General features: G+C 40.9%; 1 protein-coding gene across 1 annotated transcript; it reads right to left on the bottom strand.

The window, feature by feature from the left end:
- Window positions 1-24,555, bottom strand: LOC146660532 (GDNF family receptor alpha-4-like). The gene is made up of 8 exons (XM_085420448.1): window positions 24,096-24,555; window positions 14,088-14,354; window positions 13,911-14,003; window positions 13,432-13,801; window positions 10,361-10,470; window positions 9,715-9,849; window positions 5,893-6,029; window positions 1-2,436 (listed from the first exon to the last, which is right to left on the bottom strand). The coding sequence occupies exons 1-8, from the start codon at window positions 24,148-24,150 to the stop codon at window positions 2,236-2,238; spliced, it is 1,368 nt and encodes a 455-aa protein (XP_085276574.1). The 5' UTR covers window positions 24,151-24,555; the 3' UTR covers window positions 1-2,235.
- Between the last annotated feature and the right edge of the window lie 53 nt (window positions 24,556-24,608).

Below are 24,608 nucleotides of genomic sequence, written 5' to 3'. Positions count from 1 at the left end.
TGACTTTTATTTTGATTTTTTTTTAACAAACTGGAACACTTTATGCTATGTCACAAAATTACACAGTTAATACACACTAAGGTCAGCATTATTCAGCATGTCTGGTATGTTTTTACAAGCATTGAAACAGTACTGTACATAGCCTCACCACATCCATGATATAACATACAAACTGTCTGGGGAATAGTTACAGTTTCTTTAATATCTCAGTTTTATGCATGGAAAGTAAGCTGATGTAAACGTTTACTTTACATAGTTTACAAATATAAACAAACCTGCGGATACACATGTAAACTCACATTAAGTCGTTAAGGCCAGAGTGCACGGGATGCAATTACTGACACTTGTCATTGGATGCTTAAGAGCTCGCTGCGGCTGATTCTGCAGCGTAAACGCTGTGATGGGTGATGTTTCTCTGTCATTAGCGGCACGCCTCCTCCACGGTCTGCTTCATAAATGTGAATCCCTGCTGGTTGTCAAATCAGACTATTACTTCACTTCTTCTGTCCGGTTATGTTCTCTTGACACCAGCTAAGCATGAAGTCATACTTCAAAACTTTGCTCTCAACAAGTACGTGGTCAAAAAACTTGCATGATGTCATTTCGCCCTACAGTCAGTAATAGTCACTGCAGGTGCACTAGCCTTACAACATCCATTCAAAGTCCAACTTTAACTTCCCCAAACTTTGAAATAGGATAGACTGGCACTCAGGGAAACAGAGCTTATATGCTTCCAGCGTCTCCTTTACGCCTTCACACTGTCGAGACATATCCAAAGTTCAGTCTTCATATTAATAAACAACTCCAGCAGATGTTGGTGACGCAGTCTCGAGTCACCCATCAATGCAATTACTCCAATACATATTATTTTCTTAAAAACATGAATTCATAATTACAATGAATTGGTGCTATAGCGGTTTATGACTAGTGAGAAACCATGGAGTGATTTTCTTTGCAGAGCTACTTCTTGGAAACCCATCATCAAAGAGAAGTTCAGAGAAGTTTACCCCTCTTAAAAAGCTTCACTATCCTTCTCTTTACCTACACCCCTGCAGCTGCATAATTTCACAAGAAAATGAGCCATAAGAGGAAAAATCATTAACATCAGCAAAAGATATTTCAGGCAGAGAGAATGGCTCAATGTGCTGCTCAATGATCAGAGCAGCCAGCAGGCTTTACAGCCTCCTGTGTCCGTCTCTATCGCTGCATCTCGCTCTCGCAGCATCTACAGTGCATGATGGTGAAGGCGCACTAAAAACACATCTCCTAAGGATAAAAGAAGTGAGAGGGTATGACAGCAGTAAATTGGCTTTTTCCTCCCCTGAGCCCTACTCTAGACTTCCCCTGCATGCTGAGCAATTTGAATTGTGCTGTAATTGCTTATGTTGCTTTTCTCTCCTCGTCATTTCTACAAAAGAATTTGATCTCATTACTTTTGCCTGTGGTTGAATTCGCAGCCACTCACTGCGGTAGGAATAATACTAAGTGGCGTGTTAACAAAAGAAAGGGAGCAGAGTGACTCGGTGCGCCAAACGCAAAGAACTGTATGCGACGCGACAACGCGTTGGTTTTACATTTCATCACTTTTTTAAATGAAGCCATTGCCAAAAGTGTTTCGTTTTTAGTGGTACAAAGCAGATTAAGTGTGGTGCGGCTTCCTATTAGCTCGTTGCGAAGTGGATTATCTTACTCTACCACAGTACGAAGGAGGGAGAGGAAGAGCCGAAGGGGCAGCAGAGAAACGGATGCGACATGGGTCATGAAAAAGAAATCAAAAGCCATGCTCATGCCTGGTTGCAGTGGAGTAGACTGGTTATGGTTTTTGGGAGCAAGTAAAGTGAATGTGGCCTTGGGCAATGTGCTTCTTGGTAAAAGAGGGGTTTCAGTGTGAAGCAAGCTCTAGATGGAGCATTTGCCCAGAGAAAACCTCTCAATTCACCCATGCTCTCATGTATCTGCTCGTGCTGTTGCCTTCCTTTCATTTGAGACAACTTGAGCACAGACAACATGGATACAGCGGGGCTACAGATATCTTTTAACATCTGAGGAGGCTCAAGAGGAAAAAACAGATAGAAAAAAATGCTGGGATACAAAACTAGAAAAAAGGAAAGAAAAAGTGTTATGAGTATTTACATTTCTTCTTGATGACAGTCCTCTGAGGTCCATTCTGAGTGCTGAGATGGATTTGACAGCAGTAGCGAGTGTAAAATGTAAGTGGAGAATGAGATGGAGGCTTCAGTAGCTCCAACACTTCCAGTCTATGATGAGCGCAGGCAGCAGCAGTAATGGATACACGGGCACTGCTTGGTTAGCTGCTCCCCGCTGGCTCCCTCTAGCACCCGATTCTGTGTCAGAGTCCTTCTCGGAATACGGCGGAATGACGTTGAATTCTTCGCTCGCCTCTTCCTCCTGCTCCTCTTCTTCGCTGTCCTCCATCTGCGGGAAGCACAGGAAGAGCGATTCTTTCAATTAACATGTGTGCTGGAGCATGGAGGAGAGGTCAGGAAGAGAAAGTCTACATTAACCCAGAATCTAAAGCACATGTAAAAATATCCTAAAGGCAAAAAACCTGGAAGCTAAGACATGACTTTTAGGTTAACAAAAGACAGAAAGTACATTTTGTTTGTGCAACTTGAAACTATCTATCTATATGTGTATATATAGATGTGTGTTTTTGTTGTCAGTTCTCAATGGTATTTGTACACTATTTTAAATTTTAAAAAAAGGTCAACCCCCAGGACGGGACCTATAGGATGTCAGAGAAGTGAAACGGGCAGGGCAACAGATACACAGTTATAGGAGGAGCTGAGAAGAGAGAACCACAGACAGGAATGAAAATTAGCAACTAGGAAGCCACGGTGAGGGAACGGCCACTGGTGAGCCACTGTCGCCCTGAGCATAGTGAGTGCTTAAGAGGTAGAACGAGGTCAAAAATGGAAGAAGCAACAAAAAAATCTGCAGTAAGCGACTTGATCATTGTAGCAATCACCTCAGAGCAATCACCTCCCCCAGAGTGGAGACCCATGCCAAAGGACTAACAAGTGCTGCACTAGCTTCCAAAACAACTTCCTTTGCTGTAGCCGGGGAAACTTTTCTTCTTCTGTGGTTGCAAATACTGTTTTATGATTTGGAGTTTTTATATCTACTGAATTGCCTGACAGCTTTATTCTGCTCACCATTTGATTTGGTAAGATTTTATATTTTTATGTCCTGTATTTCCATATTTTTGCTATTACATCCATGAGCTTGAAGTAAATTTGAATGTTTTATCTTTTTTATCGTTAATGTTTTTGGGATGATCCATTTTTTATTGTGAATAAATGATTTTTATCTACTCTTTAAGCTACCACTCTCTTGTCTGCTCCACTCAGTATCAAAAGAAAAAAGGAGATGTGTGGTGCTGATCTGTGGATCCTTACTGAAACCTAATAATAGTTAGAGTACAACTGTTGACAGTTTTCAGTTTGCTGCAATAGAAAAATGGAACACACCAAGACCATCAGACCATAAAAGTAAACTTTAACTTCTACTTTTGCTAATAGGAAGTTGGGAGAATTGCAGTTGTAATATATTTGTCCTTCACATGACGTAAAATGTGCAAGTGTATGGTTCACTGTCTCTCTGTGTTCGCACTGTCCAAGGTAAGTCCTGCCTTTTCCACTATAGCAAGACAGGGCTGTCAGCATATATAAAGATTGGCAGGTGTAGGCTGAATATAATTACTGGTTGAACCGCTGTTTTTATACAAAAACCAAATTCTGTTTTCATCCATATTTTTCAAAGGTTTGTGCAAGTAAATCTTTCCATGTTTGTCATTGGCTGATTGGTCACATGCTGTTAACACTGCCTCTCATTGCTAAATTAGGAAACTGCAGATTGCCTCACTGAGTTAACAAACACCTTCGTGTGACTGCTTAGCCTGATTGTCGATGTTGGAGTTAAACCAGAGGAGGAAAAGATATTTGGGGTATGCAAAAGAACTGACCTTTGCCCTCTTTTGCCTTTCAGCCCCTCCCCACAGCGAGGGAGTCTACACACAGAGTCGAATCTGTAAAGATGATCATTGCTGATACATAGCATATAGCATGTATATAAGGTGCGCTACAATCTGTAAGGCTTTCTACTCAAATTCTATGACCTAAAGTACAAATAGGCAGTTAAACTACGATGAAGCACATAACCCAGCTGTCCTTGACAGATTAGTAACACTCCAAAAATTACAATTTAAATGTAAAAATGAGGATCATAAGAACCCAAGACTTCTAGTAAGCCTGGTCCATTATTAATATTAATGAAATTCTATAAAATCACATTTAGGAGTCCCACCAGTAATCTCCAATTTGTCGTGCAAAAGATTTAAAAAGTCAAAAGCAGCACTTCTCTGAGGTAAATGTGCACATTTTGCCCAACATTTTCTTCGTCCCACTCCTTTTTCAGGCAATTTTTGTTTTTTGTTTTGTGTATTTTATGTTCAATATAGGTATTTGTTGTGCCTGAAAATGAATAAATAAATGAAATGAAATGAACACTTGGGATGAGGGATCTTGCTATTTAGGCTTTTCCAATGTCTTCTGTTTCCTCATGTAATCTGTTTTTGACTGTATTTGTATTTCAGGTCCCCGGGGAGCTATATCAGCTCTGCCCAGGCTTTTGTTTCATCATTTCATTGAAGATAGTTCTTTAAAAGTCTGGCTGTATGTTTGGGGTCGTTGCCTTATGCCGCAGGAAAATTTGGGACAAATGAGATGTCACACCATGGAACTATGTGATGGATAAGAATATAAAACATGAAAATGAAAATTTACACAGTCAGGACAAGTCAGCAGGCAGAAAACTCCCACATTAGCTCAGTATTAGTACATAAATGTATGCTGGGCTTTCTCTGGTCTATGCTTTTGATGTGAAGCAGCGTACAGAAGCAGTGGTTTTCACTTTTTGACCATAGAGCAACATCTACTGATGACCTGGGTGTGATCTTTTTTCAGTAAAATATTAGGTTATTCACAAAATGTTGCTCTCTGTGGATTGTTTAAAGCTATTTGTACAAATAAGAAAGAAGCAGAGCTTAATATTAATAACCCAGATAACATTTTACACAACTTCTCCTTCAAGAGTTCACATTCAACAATCTCTCACTGCTGTATGACTTTCTGTGCTATATATTTTTCCTTTGAGAAAGCCCTGAGTTACAGCGAAGCCTCCATTCAAACACAGCCACAGAGGGTTGTGAGGGCACACTGAATGGAAAGAGACTGAGTCCTCACCTCGGATCCTTACTTTAGTTTGGGTTTTACTTTTGGTCTTGGCATTTCACTGCATTAAAAGTACGGAAGGAAACTTGTAGCACAGTCATCTATCCATTTTTTCATTCAGGTTTTCTCAAATCAGTGCATCGATAAAAGCATCAAAGGAGATGTGGAGTGATGCTGCAGAGTTTCACTTTGGTGTATCCACGAGAATTCATAATCTGACCTTTTTCAGTGAAACTCCAGAAATGAACTGTGCATCTCGATGTCTTCTAAATCTACTAGCGGCGGAGTTTCTGTGCTACGAGGGTGGGTGGCTTGGGATAGGAGGAAAAGAAAATGAGGAATTAGAAGGATTAAACTAGTGAGAGAATGGAGACTATGAAGCAGATGGGTGTGCATACATGAATATTAAAAGTAAGGGCTGAGTCTGCTGCTGCAAACACCTACGGCTAATCCTAGGCCACAATGAGAGGTGTGGATAGGAGAGAGAGGGAGGGAAGTAATCTGAGTTTATACAAGGAGCTCCGGAGCCCGGCACACTGCGATAGTCCCACTTAGGTGTTATCACCTGATACACAGGCGACTGCCTCTTTAGCTGAACTGGTACCACCAGCATATGGCGCAGAGAGCACAGACAACTTACACTGTCGAATTCAGGAAGAGTGTTAATACTGACGTGGACCTTCTCCTGGTAGACGTGTGGGGAGGGCTGAGAAGTTGGCATGGGAGAGTTTTCCACAGGAGGAGGTGCGGAGATTCCCATGGAGCTGATGGCACTGCCTAAAAACAAAAGCAGCAGGGGAAATCTTCTTTAGCTTCACATCATTATTCATCCCTGAAGCATCACCCAAAAAAATTTCTGTGACTTTTCTAAGCATAGTTAGAGCCATTAGCTCTGAAAACACTGTGCAAAACTGTGCATGAGATATGAGCCTCTCTTTTTTGCTTTTTGTTTTTGTGGCACGGTAGTGCACCGTTTAGCACATTCACCTCAAATCATGAAGGTTCTGTTTTCAAACCTGCTACTTTGAGACCTCTGCGTGTAAAGTTCTACCTGTGGCTACTTGAACTTTCTCTGCGTGCTTCAGCCTCTTCCATCAGCCATCGGATGGATTGCTGTGAAATTGGTACATATACCCACATATCCCTTGGCATGAGTTCTGATAACTGAAATTTCCTGACTTTTAATTTAATGCCACCTTTAAGTCAAAACCTTGTACAATATTTCTGTTGGCTCCCTACATATAAAATGGGATGAAAATAATCTAATTTCACATCTCTTCTACACATTCCAAATGTTATTTTAGCTAAATCCCACAGAGAACCTCCTGGCTGCCAAAGACAAGAAAATATCTGCTTTGGTGTGAACAATTATTCCAGAAATTAGCTGGGTCCATGCCACATGTTACCAAGCAGTTCTGATAAATGGTAAATGGCCTGTATTTGTATAGCGCTTTACATATCCAGTCATCCACCCATTCACACACTGATAGTTGAAGGACAGTAAATAAAATACTAAAATATTCAAATTAATATTGCAACTGTTTGTATTTGTGGTGAAGTCATTAGTGGTTGTACAAATACTTGTACGTATATGTAAGTATATTCATGTGAAAGAGAAGGTTTTCACAGGACTGCATGGTATCCTGTGATCCAGGTTGTAGGGATAACTGTAGCAGTAGTAACTTAAAGTAATTGTTTTCTGTATGACTTTGTCAGTCTCTCTTTTTAAAAAAGCGGCTTCCTGCTGGTAACCCCTCCAAACAAGCCACACTCGTTCAGGCTTTTTCTAATAGTGCTGTCATGAACTTTAACATTTAGTATGAGCCCCGTAGAGTAAAAGATGTAGCTCTTTGATTTTGTGCAGTTTCTGTGAGCGCTGCACAGTCTGACCTTCGGGTGAATTTATTGGATGTCCACTCCTGGGAAGATAAACACACACCTGAATGCTCCACACCAGCAAACCACCAAAACCTTTTTTAGAGGTGCTCACATGTGCTGATGAGGAATTAATCAAGATTAGCAACACCCAGGTGCTACTTATCCTGTTAATTCCTATGGAGAAAATGATAGTGTAGTTCGTTTTTCACAGTAATACATAGAGTGCTAAGAAAACTTTCTTTTTCACATGACTCCAGTTATTGCTTAAACACTTTTAAGTCATTTCTTATGCTGCTTTTTGCACTAAAAATATTACCGGTGTAATGTTTTAAATTTATATTTATATAAACATGAATATTTTTTGCTGTGGGATATTCTAGCTTCAACCTGTCAGACATTGGCTACAGGGTGGGATATATAAAATGCACATCCTTGAAACTAGTCATTGTAATATTTGGTATATGCTGCATTTGGTTTCTTTCTTTTGCGTGTTCACTCAGCTACTTTTATCTTAAGCCCAAATAATTGGATGCAGGTGACCAATGACTGCTGTGTATACTAGACATGTATTGACTGATTCTTGGCTGGACAGCACTTAATGTTTGATCATATTTTACTTAAGAGAATGTGTCTGGCCTCTAACAATTATTCTTGCTCTCTTATTAGAGTACAGTACATCAGTAAAAATTGTTTCTACTGTATTGTACTGCAATTTTTTTTATTTTTTTTTTACTTTTTACAGTTTTCTTTATACTTACACAGCAGCAAAATGAGATACTACCCTTCCAGCCATTCTGATTTGGCAACAGTTCAACAAGAAGCCACATTATATTTATCAGATTTAGTGAAAGGATTTATTGACTCCACAAAGCTTGGAAATCAGATTCACATTTGGCAGCCAGCCACACACCAGGGATGATGTCTCTTGCCACTGATTTATTTATAAGAAAACATTATGGTTCAATGGTTTGCCATTTCAATCATCAATTATGACCCACCTAATTTGAATTCTGTGTTCATGCACATTTAAAATGCTCACTTAGATCAGCATGCCTACATTCGTTTAAATAATACTCTAAAAAGTAACATTTCCTCGGTCATTATGCTGACACAGGGTGATTTGTCAGATACAAGATACTTAGCGTAAAGATGAGCAGTGTGTTTAAATTTTGATTTGTAAGATGCATCAGCTACTTGTGCTTCCATTTAAATTTACAAGAACTCCTTCAAATAACACAAAATGTAGAAAAAAATACTATTAAAAATAAAATCAACATATATTACCAAATCCTCAAATGTGAATGTCAATAAGCGTACAGTAAATGATCAAAAAGGTACACTGTTTCTTCAAGTTGTGTTTTTACAGTCTCCTTAGTTAAGTTTAAACTTCCTGAAACTGAAACTTTGAAACACACCTGACTCTCTGAATGTTCATGCACACTTTTATTTTCTCAGAATGACCAGGACATACTCATGCCACAGCTTTGTTTAGCCTATTCCTGATGGCTGTGAAATGATAATGACACGATGCTTCCATAAGGAGTTGTAGTTGCATAAATACAAACAAAATATGGGTCATTGTAGCCCATTGCAAGGTGGTTGCTAGGCAACATCATGACACTATAATACATAAATGTATAATTCAGTTTTTACAGATATATACAAATGTTATTGTGAAATTAAAATGACAGGATGCTTGCATAAGGTGTTATAGGTGCATAAATGCTAAAAACAGGTCCTTTTAGACCTTTGCTAGCTGGTTACCAGGCAACCTCATGGTGTTACAATATATAATACATAACTGATGTTTTGTGGATATAAATGAAATGTCACTGCTGTGAAGTTAAAATGACATAATGCTTGCATAAGGTGTTATAGGTGTATAAATGCTAAAAACAATATTTTCTTAGCATAGACAGCAATACCCTGTTGCTAGGCGGTTGTCTTGCAACCTCATGGTGTCACAATATATATTACATAACTGAATTTTTGTGGATATAAATGAGATGTTAAAGTTAAAATGACATGAAGCTTACATAAGGTGTTATAGGTGCATAAATGTTAAATACAGGTCATTTTGGGCAGTTGCTAGGTGGTTTTTAGCATGGTGTCATAATATATAATAATTTAAGTTTTGTGGATTTGAATTAGTTATTGCTGTCATAAAGTAAAAATGATGTAATGCTTTTATAAATTTTTATAAATGCATAAATACTAAACACAAGTCATTTTAGCCCATTTCTAGCTGGTTGCTAGATAACATGATGACATCATAATTTCTGAGATAGATAAGAACCTTAAGGTGCCTAAGAGGTTCCTGTGCGCCACGTTTGGACGCTTAACTCCTGATCATGTAGGAGGAGTGGGCAGAGAAAGACAGAGACACAGAGACGGAGATTTTGTGTACTAGAGGAAAATCCCAGATCTTAAATTTTATTTGTCTTGAACTGTTTGGTTCTCACAAACTGTTGTGAGTACTGCTTTTGTTAGAACATTTCTGGTATCAATTTTTTTCCTTTGGATAAAAAGCTGTAAAACTGTGCTGTGCTGCCTTCCCTTCTCAGCCTTATTACATCGTACTCACGCAGACAAATATTGTTGGTGAACATCTGCAGGATGCGCTGACAGCCCTGCCATTCATTCCCACTGCCTTCGCATGTGCACCACTGGGACACCTCTGTACTGCTGTTGCTCACGTAGTTGGGAGTCATGATGGTTCCTGGTTATAGAAAGAAGACCAAAGTCATACTGCAGGCACAACTTTATAAACTTTTAAAATCATATTTCCTTCAGACCAAGAATTTTATTTTCAGCACACACCTCTATGAAAGGTAAGACACAGACTACTAACGGTATTAGATGCCCTGCAGGTATGGTGTCACCAGGTTCCCAGCTCTAGATATTGATAATTTCAGGTACACAAAATTACATTTTGAGTGTGAGGAATGAGTGAAAATAATATTTCCCACATTATTTTGGTGAACTGCTGGAAACACTGTTTTTGAATCTGCTGCCGCTGTTATAAGTGATGCTATAAAGAGTAGCAGCTAAGGACCATTTGTGAACCCCTGTAGATTTATTTTGCATAATGAAAATTACACATACCGAATATCGCTGCTAAACACCTATTGGAGGAAGTTCTGTTTGTCAGATTCTGTCTGGGGTTTTTTTCTGAGCTATACACTCTTTCAGCCTCTTCCACCTCTTTAATTTGTTTTCCTCCGTCTCACCTATGAGTCCAGCATAAGCCTTCAGGCACATGGTTCTGCGTTCTCGCATACAGCCAGAGGCAGAGAGAGGGGAGGGCTGGCAGTTATGCTGGAAATCAGCAAAGCGGGATCTGAAACACAAACGCGCACACATACACACACACAAGAAGAGAAAACAGTTTTTCATGTGTCAGCACAGAGAAACAGAGTGTGCATTTTAAAAGTGTTTTGACAATTTCATTTCGGGATTCAGGGTTGTGCTGAATGGAAACAACAAAAGCAACACAAACAACGACATAGTATAGGAGCTCAACCCACTAGAGAAAGGGATACATGAAAACTGCCTGGTACTTTAGTAAAGCTTCAAAAAAAAAGTAGCTTTCTAGCACTCTGACGCCACCTTCTTTTCTGCAAAAATGCACACACTGTTATTGTCAGTGCTGACAGATAATTTGAAAGGTGTGCAAACCATACATTTTGCAGGTAGATGATGTCTTTTAGGTTTGCAATCAACCCTTTCCACAATGGAGGTGCAGCCCATATGCCGTGTGCATTACTGAAACATAACCCGCTGCTTGTTTCTAGAATGCTGCATAGGTTAGCACGCTAGACAAAGAGACTGCTTGATGCTACCGCAATTAAAAGTAATGAAGCATTGTTGTGCTTCATTACTTTTGTATAAAAATCTGAGTGAGTCTATTGACTCACTGATTTAAAGCTGGAGTTCAAATTTAAAACTTTTGCTGATGACAACTTCTTGAGTTCAAAATTCCCACGACTCTCTCTTATGCACTTTGTGCTGTTTGGCCTTGCAGTTGTTCTTTTACTTAATCTTCTTTTTCAGCTTTCATTCATTCATATAAAAAGTATCGCCAGGCTAATGAAGTTAATGTATTAAATGTGCACAGATACAGTCATTTGCAGCTGCATCATTCAAAGCTTTTATCAATAATCAACAGCAGATCTATAACACTGTACATTAAATGATGTGAGGTGTGTTTTGGTGCCGTTTCCACACTCTGCAGTATAGTAACACATGTCAGCAGGAATGAAACAGGAGAACCTCCGTCGGCGTAACTTTGTGCTGAACATTGGGGGGGTCAAGATCTCGGTCTAAATAAATAAATAAATCTGGGTAAATTCCCATATGATTAAACATGCAGCTATTTTGCTGGTAATAACTGAAATGAGTAAAGGAAATCAACAGCCTATTTATGCAAGATAATTCATAATTTTATTGGGGGGGTTATATTGGTTGGGTCTGATTATTGGGGGGGTCATTACCCCCCCTAACCCCCCTGAAAATTATGCCCCTGAGAACCTCATATCTCTTTGTTCCTCATAATGCTGTATATTGAAAGTGTGAGTGTTGCGTCACCGTCTACTAAGTCTCAAGTAGTTTACTCTATGGACACTTTGTTAGGTACACCTTGCTAGTATTCGGTAGTACCCCCCTTTTCGTCTTCACTGCTGCCTTAATCTTTCATGGCACAGATTCAACAAGGTGCTGTAAGCTTTCCTCAGAGATTTTGGTCCATATTGGCATGAAAGCGTCACACAGTTGCTGCAGATTTGTCAGCTGCGCATCCATGATTTGACTCTTCTGTTCCACCACGGATGGGTCATATAAATACAGTGATGTCATGTTCAAGAAACCAGTTTGAGAACTGAATCAGTTTGAACTGTTGATATAAGTCAGGATAGAATCATGCTTTTATTCTGTTAATGTCATGTGAATTTTGCAGCACTGAGACTCATCAGAGCATGCAACATTTTTTCTCTGAGCTGCTTCCGTGTGAATGGCTGATTACATCCTCGTGTTTACAAGCAGGTGAACAAGTGGACCTAACAATGCGTCTGGTGAGTGTTGTTATATCCATTTAAGAACAATAAGTAGACAGCGCTTGAACAAAAACTGCCCTCACAAATCATCCTGATGAGCAGCGATGTAGCTTTGAATTCTGAGTCACTGGAAGTAAACTGGTCCAATCTTTTGCTCCCACTTCTGTATCTGTAAAAAGCTTCCTCAGTGGTTATGGCCCCACAGGACCTGTCACCTGCTTATATTTCCCTACGAGCAGACAAGAAAGGATACGGTACATTCAAGGCGTAAAATATTTATATTCCGAGACTTTAATCTTTGAGTTACAATGCAACAATGTGCTGAAAACCCACAGGTCCTGGCATTAACATTCATATCTACCACCTGCCTGAGCACCGTTGCAGACCAAGCACCCCCATGTCAATACCACTCTCTGTTGGCAGCATGACAATATTCCCCAAAAACCACAAAAACTGCTCAGGAAAATCCCAGAATAATACAAAGAGCTGAAATCAACGGCACAGCCTCCAAACCTCCCACATTCAAATTCAAACAAGCATCGAAATTGGGATCTAAAGATGCACCGCATCAAGTCTTACCACAGGCCAGAACAGGACTCAAAGGCACCACGGGACACTTCAAAATATCTTGTGTCCATGCACCAACAGGTCAGAGCTTATTTAGTGGCACAAGTGGACATGGACAACATTAGCTTTTAATTCCACTTTAAGTCCAAAAGCAAGGGTCGTGCAGTGGGTCTGGTATGTTCAGGACATCTTGGATTGTATCATCTGAATGACATGCTAAATCACATCTGGGAAAAGCAGACCTGGTGGATGAATTTTGTCAATCAAAAAAGCATTTACAGCTTCCATTCACTTTACATTTAGTTACATTTATTCCCCTCACTAGTAATCCGGGGGGTGTATCTCATACATATCACCCTTGAAGGACTGCATGTTTGTGCTTTAGGGGAGAGATTATTTAATTAACTCATTCATCAGTGAAGGGGAAATTTTATTTGCAGCAGTTCTGTTGATACTAACAAAATGGGAGATGCTCATCAGAAATGCAGCTCACTGGTGCCACTAGTGTTTAAAAAGACAGCACCGTGTGTTTGATGCATCCATGTTTGAGGACTGTGTCGAATCATTACTTTGTGGTTAACTTTGCAAATATTTCTGACTCATTTTTCAATGCTTTTTCTGTTCTGTGTCCATACGACGAGCCCTTAATGTTCTGCATCAGTCTACTCAAACAGCCATCTTACCTACACAGCTCATCTTTGGAGCAGTAGTTCTGAAGGCTGAGGCAGTTGGGCTTGCCCGCCCTCTCCTCCCCTCTCACATTCTCCTCATAAGAGCATGACGGGACGATGGTTTTCCTCCGGCGCTCCCCACACAGTGTGTCAGAGCAAGGACAGAAGAGCAAAGCGAAGCTGTACTCCTCTGGCACGCGCTCCAGGAAGCGCCGCAGGGCTTTGTGGCATTTCTGGCGGTTACAGCTGTTGTCAGAGACTGTTGCTCGCTTGGTGCAGGCTACAACATATTCTGACCGCAGAGAGCCACATTTCTCGTACAGGCCACAGTCCTGTGCCGCCTTCAAGCACTGGTTTTGACCATCCATAGTATTAGAGGAAGCTGGGGGGAGGGATTTGGGAGGAAAACAGAGCAATGTATACCCAGGAAAATCAAAAATGGCATCTAAATCTAATTTTGGGAGCAAAATCACAAAAACGTTCATCTCTACCTGACATGATGGAGGCCATACGCGACATCTCGATGTTTCTCACCAGGTTTAACTTCAGTTCTTCATATGGAGACACTTCATACTCATCATATGCTAAAAAGGCAGAACAAAGACCACATCTATGACCCAGCTGAGAATTCAGCACATACAGACATTAAATGCAAGCATCAAACCCACCTGCGAATCTCACAGTCCAGTAGACCTTGAGGCAGTGCTCTTCCCTACGAGAGCCACGCTGACACTTGCAAACTTGGAGGGGGCGATAGCGCTGCAAGGAGTTCTGGGCCTCCAGGCACTCCAACCGCGCGTCTGCCCTGAGGGGCGCCACGGCTTCCTCGGCCGCGCAGTACTCCAGCAATCGATAGATGGCCATGCAGGACTGCTCCTGGATGCATCCCTGCTCGGCCACCAAACAGTCTACGGATGCAGATACTGTCACGCTACCTGCAAGAAAGGTTAATGTCGTAAGTGGTGAAAGCTGCATGTTGCCAACATTACTGGGTTTATTGTCCCACCATCCAGTACTAAATAGGCTTTAATTAAGGCAGCAGAGCCAGGTGAGTGCACTCCATAGGCACTCAGCAGGTTATGATAATATCCAAAAAGGAAGATAAAATTGAAACTACACAAGAGCAATAGAGCAAAACCTCAGATCTAATCAAAGAGACTAAGGAGAATAATTTACCAACACTACAGGAGTATGTTATGGCTATAATCATTTTCAAATTATTTCCTCGTCTTCCCAGTGGGCATCGTAGTTGAATTTTCTTCTTCTGGTTTCTTTTTTTCCCCACACAACTTAAAAGTAAATCTTTGACTTTTTTATCAGTTTATTGTTCAGCACAATATTTGCACCAGTGGGAGTTACAGCATGTCCTCTTAAGCTGTTTAGTATGCTTCACCTCAAATTGTAATACGATGGAGCTCATATACTATGAGTTAGCTTCATCTCTCTTAAGAGTTAACCATCTTTGCTTTAAGTGAGCAAAGATGAGAACTTAGCCAAATCTTTAGTAACCACTTCTGTTAGTCATATATTTCCTCAGCTTCTACATTCCCAACAACACCAAAAGGATTTTGCTCTCTAAATTAACATTGCCATACTGTTTGATTAAACTACTTAGTGGAGGATCCTACTGATGTTTTTGATGATTCATCCTATTAACTACCTCTTCATACACCCATGATGTATCCCATTAAACGCAACATTACTACTGCTGACAACTTTCCGAAGCGTAATTTCAAGATTGATTCCCCACCTTGGTTTCTGATTTCGCCGGATGTTCACACAGTTAAAGTTTTGTCTCTTTTATTTTGGGGGTCAAATCAATGTTATTGTCCGTTTAGAAATCTGTCCACACTTTTCTGTTCAAGTGCTTCTTTGAGGGTTTGGGAGTCAGCTTCCTAACTGCATTGCATTCAGACACTAGGAAGAAACTCTAAAAGACAACCGGGCATGTGGTGAGAAAAAAAAATCTGCTAGTTTCCTGGATCAGAAGGGATGCCATTCAACAGCCAGCCCTCAAGTCTTGGATGCGTTTTTGCTCTGCAAATACTTGAACCACCACCAAGAGAGTATTTCCGGAATTGGCCCCTCCTATGTGACAGTAATTGGCCAAAAAGTGAAAGTAGCTTTCTATAAACAAGCATGCATAGAAATATCATTAAAAAAAAGTTTATGAGAGGCAGTGAAAGCAGTGTAAAAATGTATAAGTTTAAATTACATAAAAGATTATACAAACCTGACTATCATCCTCTTACATGTGTCACACTGGTATTTATTAGGCTATGTTCAGATATGTGTACTTGTGAATGTCTTGCGCTGCTGTTGTTATTATTATAAGACACTTAAACAGCTTAGGGCAAATCCTTTTGCAGCAGAGTTCCTTCCATTTGGAACAAGCTTTTACTGATGCCAGACACCGTCTCCACATGTAATGCCAGAGACAAAACCAATTTATTCAGCACTATGCAGCACGTCACTTCCAGTTTTACCTTCACACTGAGACTCAATCTGGATATCACACTCAGACACTGAGTGAATTGAAACATCCACTATCAGGATATTCCCCCAGCTTATGTGCGCATTCATACAGCTGCTCCTGCAAAACATGCTACTTAAGGACGCTAAAGATTTGCATCAGCTGTATATGTATTTGTAGAAACATGCTGAATATCACCAACCACATTTCCTCTACATGTCAGAACAAAAAACACGTGGCTCCATTGTGATTAGGCATGAAGCATATTTTGATTGGCAATGTTCTGCCTCGAATGACTGCGAGTGATAATCATTTCATAATGCTGATTGCTGCTCAGTAAAAAAAAAAAAAACACAATGCAGGAAGGCCAAAGGCAGGCCGAGTGAGGCGAGAGAGAGTAAAAACATTTGTTTAAAAAAAAGAAAAGAAAAAGCAGTCTTCAAAAAAATGTATCTGAAGGAGCATTTCAGGAAATTAATTTTCTCAAATGTGACACATTATTGTCCCCACAAATTACACTTGATATACAGTCATTCGAGACATAAGGAAAATAGCTTGGATAGGCAATATGCACTCACTTTTCCCACTTTAGCTCATTAATTTTCTGTATCCTGTCACTTTGTAAGTGCATGTAATGAATAGGCTGGCAGATATATAAAACTGGGTTGCACATAGAGTAAATCATCATGTTTAAAACGTAATGCATGCCTGCTAACAAATATCTGTACCCATTTCATACACACGTATACTTGTGATTCAGTACATTAACATTTACATCACATAAGCTCGTATGCAAACACACGCGGCATTGTGTTAGATTGGTCACACACTTCGATTAAGCTCCTGCTGACTGGCGGCCCAAAGCGCGGCTGCAATCCAATTCTGCTGCTGCATGTTTTGCAATCTCAGGCGCCACATGAGGTCCACGTCTCACTTTGGCATGAGACATATCATAAACAGAAGCTATGCTTCATCGCCACAGCAGGAAAACTTCCAAAGCGACTGCTGGGACTCCATAGGGTGAGGTGGGGGTGGTGGATAGTAACACACAGGCCAATCAGTCATATTCACGGTTACAGCAAAGGTGATGATTACCTGTCTATCTGTGTATCGTGACGTCTCGATAATCCTACCAAAGTATTACATCCCAGCACTTTTAGCTGCAATTTTAGCAGGCTTTGTATAATCTCCAGTTTATTCATTATTCTTTCTCAGTGTTTGCTCCTTCAGGCTTACATTCGATAAAGACAGACTATCAGCAGTTTTACTTTGTGAGAACCTTTCATGGTGTAAGCTCACACATGCGCATACCAACACACATATACATCAGAGATAACAAAAACCTCTATGGAGTCCAGACCAGCTCTTTTATGCCTCGTCCAGCGTGCAGGTCAGAAGTTCATTTTTAGCATTATTTAACGCTATGCTGATAAAGAAGCACTAGGCTCACATTATGGGGGTTTTTTTTGGGACGACAAATTGCTACAGTAAACTTCTGCATTAAGGGAATTGTTGGTGTAAGCACGGGGTTTATGTTTTTCAGGAAAAAAGAAAAATAGAAAGAAAAGTAAGCGGGAGATTAATTACTGCGATATGGGAGCCATAATGCACTCTATTGATTTCTCACTGGGCTGATTAATAGAATTTGTGAGCTGATGAAGGTTGAAGCCATAAACGTCAAACCATACACCACATACCGACATTCACAGAGGGACCAACTGGGTTGGCAATTTTCTCTTCCGTCCTTTCAAACACATGGGATGGGCTGTAGAGCGTCCAGATTGTTGGGCAGTAATTTGACTTGAGAGGAGACCGTGGCGGGAGAGTGCGACTCTGATGTGAAATCTGCTCAGAGATTGTGACAGAAGGGACTTCTTGGAAGGAAGTCACAGACTCAAGGAGCAAATGGAAGCACAGCAACAAGATGGAGAAAAAGGAGAAACATGCTCACGGCTGCCACAAAGTGTTACTACGTGCACTCATTCACAAGCACACCAGTGGGATTCCTGTCTGACCTGTTCATGCATTTCTGCGTGCACGTAAAAGATTTTACTTGTTGTAACTGGAATTGTTGACAATCAGCAGCTACAGTTTTGTGTCAGGGAAAGTAGAGCTATAATTAAAATGCACTTATTCCACCATAAAAACACAAACACTTACTGCTCTTCTTGACCTTCTAGTGAGTACATTAAATAAATATAGATTAGGATTGGACTTTAAACAAACAAAAAAATAGCAGCTTGAAGATGTCAGCTTGTGTTTAGGTAATTATTAGTAGCAGTTAAACCACATATTCAACTGTGGTTTTATAGCTGCAATGACAACGATGAGGCTAATGTTCAATATCTCTATAGCCCTGTTTTGTTCATTAGCGGCACATTAAAAGGACGACAGTGTTGGCATGCTAGGGCTGACCCACAACCATGCTGGGATATTGTATTTCTATGAAATTAACTCATCAACTGACCACAAGACGTCATGCTAAAAACAAAACAAAACATGGGACTAATAAATGGGAGCGGATACCCCGCAGAACATTATGCTCAAATCATGATGTGTAATTTGAACACTGTTCCCTGTGCAGTGTGGTCAGAGCTGCTTCCTCAGGAAGGACACAGATGGTTGATCAGTGCTGATTAAGGCTTCAGTGGCTCCTTATTGACACAATCGTTTCCACTGAGAATTATGCAAATTCAAACAATCGGCTCAGCCTCCTCTAACATTAAGCCTTCTTTTAACATTAAACATATGCTTAACAGTTTGCACATATTCTCTTTGTTACGAGCAAAGTTTCGCTACTGCCCTGGGCAGCCTCGGTCGAGCAGTTCCTCTTAAAGAAATGGCAAAAGTTGGTTTTCTTTGTCTGTAATGGAAAGCTGACTTATTTAGTATGTGAACTCGTGCTGAGATGACTCTTATTTAACATGCTATTTCAAAGCATATGCATTTCCTTTAGATGTCGCTGGGTATTTGGGACTTATTAGTGCTCAAAGAAAAACATTTCAAAAGAAGCTGAAAACAAAGTTATTATTTATCAAGGAAACACAACAACAACCATACATTAGCCAAGCAACCACAGTACACTGCGTTATCTTTTTCTCCCTCGTCATTGTGCTTACATGCTTTTGTGGCCTCTCTGTTCTGCATTGTAGCTTCTTCCCCTTCAGTCACTTCATGCAGTTCTACCTGCTGCATTTATTTATTCTCTACAACCTATCAAGTCATCAAATTTTTCCACACCTAAAGTGTACAAGCCCCATCTTTTTTCCAGCAGCGCTCACAGCTGTGGCCACATGAGGACAACACTGATTGGTTTAGTAACATGTTACATTGACTTAAAAAAAAAAAAAAAGTGCAGTCTTCAAAAAATCTGATCATTTGCCAACTTCTTTTCAAAAAGCTGTTTGTGGAACAACTCTTCACACCTCCTTAAATAAAAAACACACCTTGTTTAAATTACCTCGCATGTATGGGCAAACACCTCACCTTTCATTTTGCCTCAGTTTGTGCAACATAACAACACTAGTGCTGAAAACTTCCATACGGAGCCACTTGCTTAACCACTTTTGATGTACCAACCCAAAGAAAGACTCCAGGCCTGGGGGGCCCTCAGTACAGTGGGGCAAAAAAGTATTTAGTCAGCCACCGATTGTGCAAGTTCCCCCACTTAAAATGATGACAGAGGTCAGTAATTTGCACCAGAGGTACACTTCAACTGTGAGAGACAGAATGTGAAAAAAAAATCCATGAATTCACATGGTAGGATTTGTAAAGAATTTATTCGTAAATCAGGGTGGAAAATAAGTATTTGGTCACCTCAAACAAGGAAAATCTCTGGCTCTCACAGACCTGTAACGTCTTCTGTAAGAAGCTTTTCTGTCCCCCACTCGTTACCTGTATGAATGGCACCTGTTTGAACTCATCATCTGTATAAAAGACACCTGTCCACAGCCTCAAACAGTCAGACTCCAAACTCCGCCATGGCCAAGACCAAAGAGCTTTCGAAGGACACCAGGAAAAGTATTGTAGACCTGCACCAGACTGGGAAGAGTGAATCTACAATAGGCAAGCAGCTTGGTGTGAAAAAATCAACTGTGGGAGCAATCATCAGAAAATGGAAGACATACAAGACCACTGATAATCTCCCTCGATCTGGGGCTCCACGCAAGATCTCATCCCGTGGGGTCAAAATGATCATGAGAACGGTGAGCAAAGATCCCAGAACCACACGGGGGGACCTGGTGAATGACCTGCAGAGAGCTGGGACCAAAGTAACAAAGGTCACCATCAGTAACACACTACAACAGCAGGGAATCAAATCCCGCAGTGCCAGACGTGTTCCGCTGCTGAAGCCAGTGCATGTCCAGGCCCGTCTGAAGTTTGCCAGAGAGCACATGGATGATACAGCAGAGGATTGGGAGAATGTCATGTGGTCAGATGAAACCAAAGTAGAACTTTTTGGTATAAACTCAACTCGTCGTATTTGGAGGAAGAAGAATACTGAGTTGCATCCCAAGAACACCATACCTACTGTGAAGCATGGGGGTGGAAACATCATGCTATGGGGCTGTTTTTCTGCCAAGGGGACAGGACGACTGATCCGTGTTAAGGACAGAATGAATGGGGCCATGTATCGTGAGATTTTGAGCCAAAACCTCCTTCCATCAGTGAGAACTTTGGAGATGAAACGAGGCTGGGTCTTCCAACATGACAAGGATCCAAAACACACCGCCCGGGCAACAAAGGAGTGGCTCCGTAAGAAGCATTTGAAAGTCCTGGAGTGGCCTAGCCAGTCTCCAGACCTCAACCCCATAGAAAATCTGTGGCGGGAGTTGAAAGTCCGTGTTGCTCGGCGACAGCCCCAAAACATCACTGCTCTCGAGAAGATCTGCATGGAGGAATGGGCCAAAATACCAGCTACTGTGTGTGCAAACCTGGTAAAGACCTATAGTAAACGTTTGACCTCTGTTATTGCCAACAAAGGTTATGTTACAAAGTATTGAGTTGTATTTTTGTTATTGACCAAATACTTATTTTCCACCCTGATTTACGAATAAATTCTTTACAAATCCTACCATGTGGATTTATGGATTTTTTTTTTTTCACATTCTGACTCTCACAGTTGAAGTGTACCTCTGGTGCAAATTACTGACCTCTGTCATCATTTTAGGTGGGGGGACTTGCACAATCGGTGGCTGACTAAATACTTTTTTGCCCCACTGTAAGTGAGTCAGGAGTAAGCAAAGCAGTATTAGCTGCTCGACAGTGAGTTGTTGAGCAGCAGGTAAAGCTGTCTGAATCCAGAGGCGACAGTTCTGCTGGTGAGGACAAGAATAATCATTTCATGTTCGATATCAACAGCTACCCAGTGCATCTAGTACATGGATAATGTCTCACTTAATGAGCCGTGCCAGCGGATTGTGCAGCCACATCACGCAGGCAGCATCCCTCCGCTGTACACCAGGTAAAACGCATCAGGTGCTGCATCAGCCAGCTAGGGTGTCTGGATCTGTGTGAATATTTCAGGCTTCTGCCTTCTGCTGCCTGATGTAGTTCTAAATTCCAACGTGCCAAGACATTTCTTGGCCAGACACACACACGAGCACTGACAGTTTCCATCGGGCTGTGGATTTTTTGTTTGTGCCATCAAGTGTGTGCGAGCGGCAATCAAGATGCAGTGCACACGTGAACAAATTGACTATTACAGCCAGTCATACATAAGTGACACAATTTAACGTTTAAGAAAGTGGGGCTTTTTTATGCTTTTAGCTTGACAGTGAGAAACCAGGTGTCATTCAGACCTACATTTAATTGCTATCCTTGATGTGATCCTTTTAATTAAAATGACTCCTTTAATGCAAAATGTCAAATAGATGCATATTCAGAGGAATTTCATATTTTTTATCTAAGGAATATTCAATGGGCTTCTTGCCAGTTTAATTTTTGTGTGCTGTCGTCCTAAACAAAACAGAATTACAGGCACAGGGAACATCAAGACAATGCCTGAGCATTCAGAGGGGAAGACAAAGAAATGCCTATGGCACGGAGAGAAGGATAAAGAGGCTGAGAATTGGATAAACCTGCGTGCATGAGGTGAAGTCAAATAGCCAAATAGAAACTCCAGGGAGACTAGTCCACCTAAGAAGTGGGTAACTTTACACAGCCTGAAAATAAGCCCTAATAAATTTGTGACAACCGTGTTATGGCTCAATCACATCCACTAAATGAACTACCAAAATAGCAGTGCTCAATCAGCAGTTGCAGCCTCTACTGGGACTTTAGCGATAATCCTCAGGGGCCTGGCAGCAAAGGGTCAAAGTCGGGTTAAATGTCACTCAACAATAGCCAGCTTTCAGTTTATATAGCTGGCAAACATGCAGTGTTTCCACATTCAAAGTGATTGCATGCATTATTTGTGGGCTTTCTTTCCATTGCACTATTCATTTGAGGAAAGAACCGTGGATTCAACAACATATACAAAAAATAACCCAGAGAATGAGAATCAGATCATATCTTTGACCCAACAGATGATAGATTTTAAAGTCAGCTTTTAAAAGTCGGGACTTTTGTTCAAAGGCGTGAAAATTCTTAATCTATACCTATAGATGTTTTTCTCCTCTTCAGTCTTGGTGACAAACCTTTTGAGAAGGCCACTGTCATCATCTTGTTGGCGCTGCCATTGTTGAGGCCACCGAGTTGCACAAAGTCGGATATATTCCAAGGTAAAAATAACATTGCATGAAATGGAATACAGTTCGTAGGGGCCAGACTATTTAAACAGCAAGTCTGGCCAAACAGCCGTTTTGAAACAAAGTAGCTCCACAACAGATTTGACCAAAACGACATTAACACCGAGACCAGATTCTGCACCGATTACACTTTTTTTTTTAATGACGTTGATTAACAAAATTAAAATCCAATAATTTCTCTTGCAATCAGGTATAATGTCAGAAGTGAACATCAGTGCAGACTAATTTGCATGTGTAATGATTCGTATCTCGATTAATTAGCACTTGAAAGTAGCTGCTTTTCTTGGTGTGATTCCACCTAAGTGCGTGGCAGGTGGGCTTGAAACACTATGATGTTCTGCGTGTCTGAAGGCTCTGACATTCACGAGAAAGCATTCATCATCTAATGATACAAATCTCTAATGGGCAGCCTCACCTGATGTTATCTGAACATTCCCGGATGCCGAGAAGGATGAACCTCCTGTACTTGGAGCATAATCCAACAATTACACTATTTGCATGCATTTGTGCAGTGAAAAGCAGAGGGTGGGCGGTGGCTGTGTGTCCTGCGGTCTGTGTTACATTAGATCAAGAACAATAGATCAAGATACATGACATGTAAAGAGCCACAAGCTCTGATGTACATGTCACATTTTTCAAAAGAAAGATCAAAATGGATATATCTCTAAACCAGCAACCACAGACCAACAAGCTTTACGCTCCACTGAGATGTCCGACCACATTATTGACTTTAGACAATATAAAGGTCTCTCTTGAGTTGATCTTCACAAAAGACAATGACTGCTCGTGCTGTGACACTAAATGCTCTCTTTTGTTACTTCTATTAAGTTGTGAATGTCAGATTTAATCCTACAGCAAATTCACTTCCATTGCACATTTTATGAAATAAAGGAAGAAAGGTCTATTGTCTCAGACCTGAACACATCATCCACATGTAATATCTGAACTTCTGCTAGATTTTGTATTATTTCGTGGACCTGTGTAGTTTTATTCTGAAGGCTGTCCCAAAAGTTTCTCTTAAACCTGGAATACAATGCAAGACTATTTATGAACCTGCGTCCAGCCAACGTTTATTCTCCTTCTCATGCGTGGACAAAAAGTCTTTCTCCCTTTATGAATTTCAATATCAAGCCAGCTACCGCTCGGGTCACACAGATGTAGGCAATATACAAAAATAATAACAGAACATCAGCAAAACAAATTTAGCTCCGGTGTCTTCGTGTGTATCTCGGCTTGGGGCTTCATACTCTCTAATATGCTGCTATTCGTTCATACATTTGCATGAAAAACACGCACGCACGTACCCGCACACGCATGCACTTTCTTATTAAAGTTGCCGGTACTGTCAGAAAATATCTCTTCCAAAAGATCCCAGCTTTGCATTATACACCGCGATATGGCAGTCTAAACGGGTGATTAAAATCTCACTTCAAAATCAGAAAGGTGATGCTTACCATGAGAGAAAACATTGAGCAGAAGTCCAACGATTATCATCCTGCCCGGTGACATTGGATAGTTAGGGATTAGGAAACTCGCACCCGGCTCACTGCAGCTCAGTGACCCGTCTCCTGCCACATCCAGCCTCCCCTGCCGCTGCGCCCTCACGGACTGACTGACTGAGGCTGATCGGATGGTCTAGCAGCCTATACAAAGTTGGCAAAAACTGAACAGGAGCGATTCAAGTTCTCGCGATTTTTGTTGTTCCATTTATTTTTCGGATCCCGGTTATATTGATCTCTGTCGGACGCCAATTCCAAAATCATTTATCCACAAAAGAAGAAAGAGAGAGAGAAGAAAGTTTCTCTGCAGCTGATCGCGACAAAGCTCCCATCAGTCACACACCGTACCGTAACATCCCGAGCGCGAGCTGTGTGGCGTTTGCGCTTCTGCTTCCCTGGCAGCTCCACAGTTGTCCAGCCAGAGTTGAGAGCAGACTGAGACTGCACGGTGCAACTCTTGTTAAAGGC

Source organism: Rhamphochromis longiceps, linkage group LG10, assembly GCF_057381845.1.
Source record: "Rhamphochromis longiceps isolate RC_006_pf linkage group LG10, R_longiceps_female_GT1.1, whole genome shotgun sequence".
NCBI classification, from domain to species: domain Eukaryota; kingdom Metazoa; phylum Chordata; class Actinopteri; order Cichliformes; family Cichlidae; genus Rhamphochromis; species Rhamphochromis longiceps.
Note: the sequence above shows the minus strand (reverse complement) of the source record. Positions and strands in the feature narration are given on the sequence as shown.

What these genes read in the sequence shown, in the direction of transcription:
- LOC146660532 (XM_085420448.1), bottom strand. Translation starts at nt 24,150, where the DNA reads ATGTCACCGGGCAGGATGATAATCGTTGGACTTCTGCTCAATGTTTTC. An exon ending in CTGGACTGTGAGATTCGCAG is followed by an intron (nt 14,004 to 14,087) that starts GTGGGTTTGATG and finishes CTGCCTTTTTAG; the next exon opens with CATATGATGAGTATGAAGTG. An exon ending in CACCAACAATATTTGTCTGC is followed by an intron (nt 6,030 to 9,714) that starts GTGAGTACGATG and finishes TTTTGTTTTTAG; the next exon opens with GCAGTGCCATCAGCTCCATG.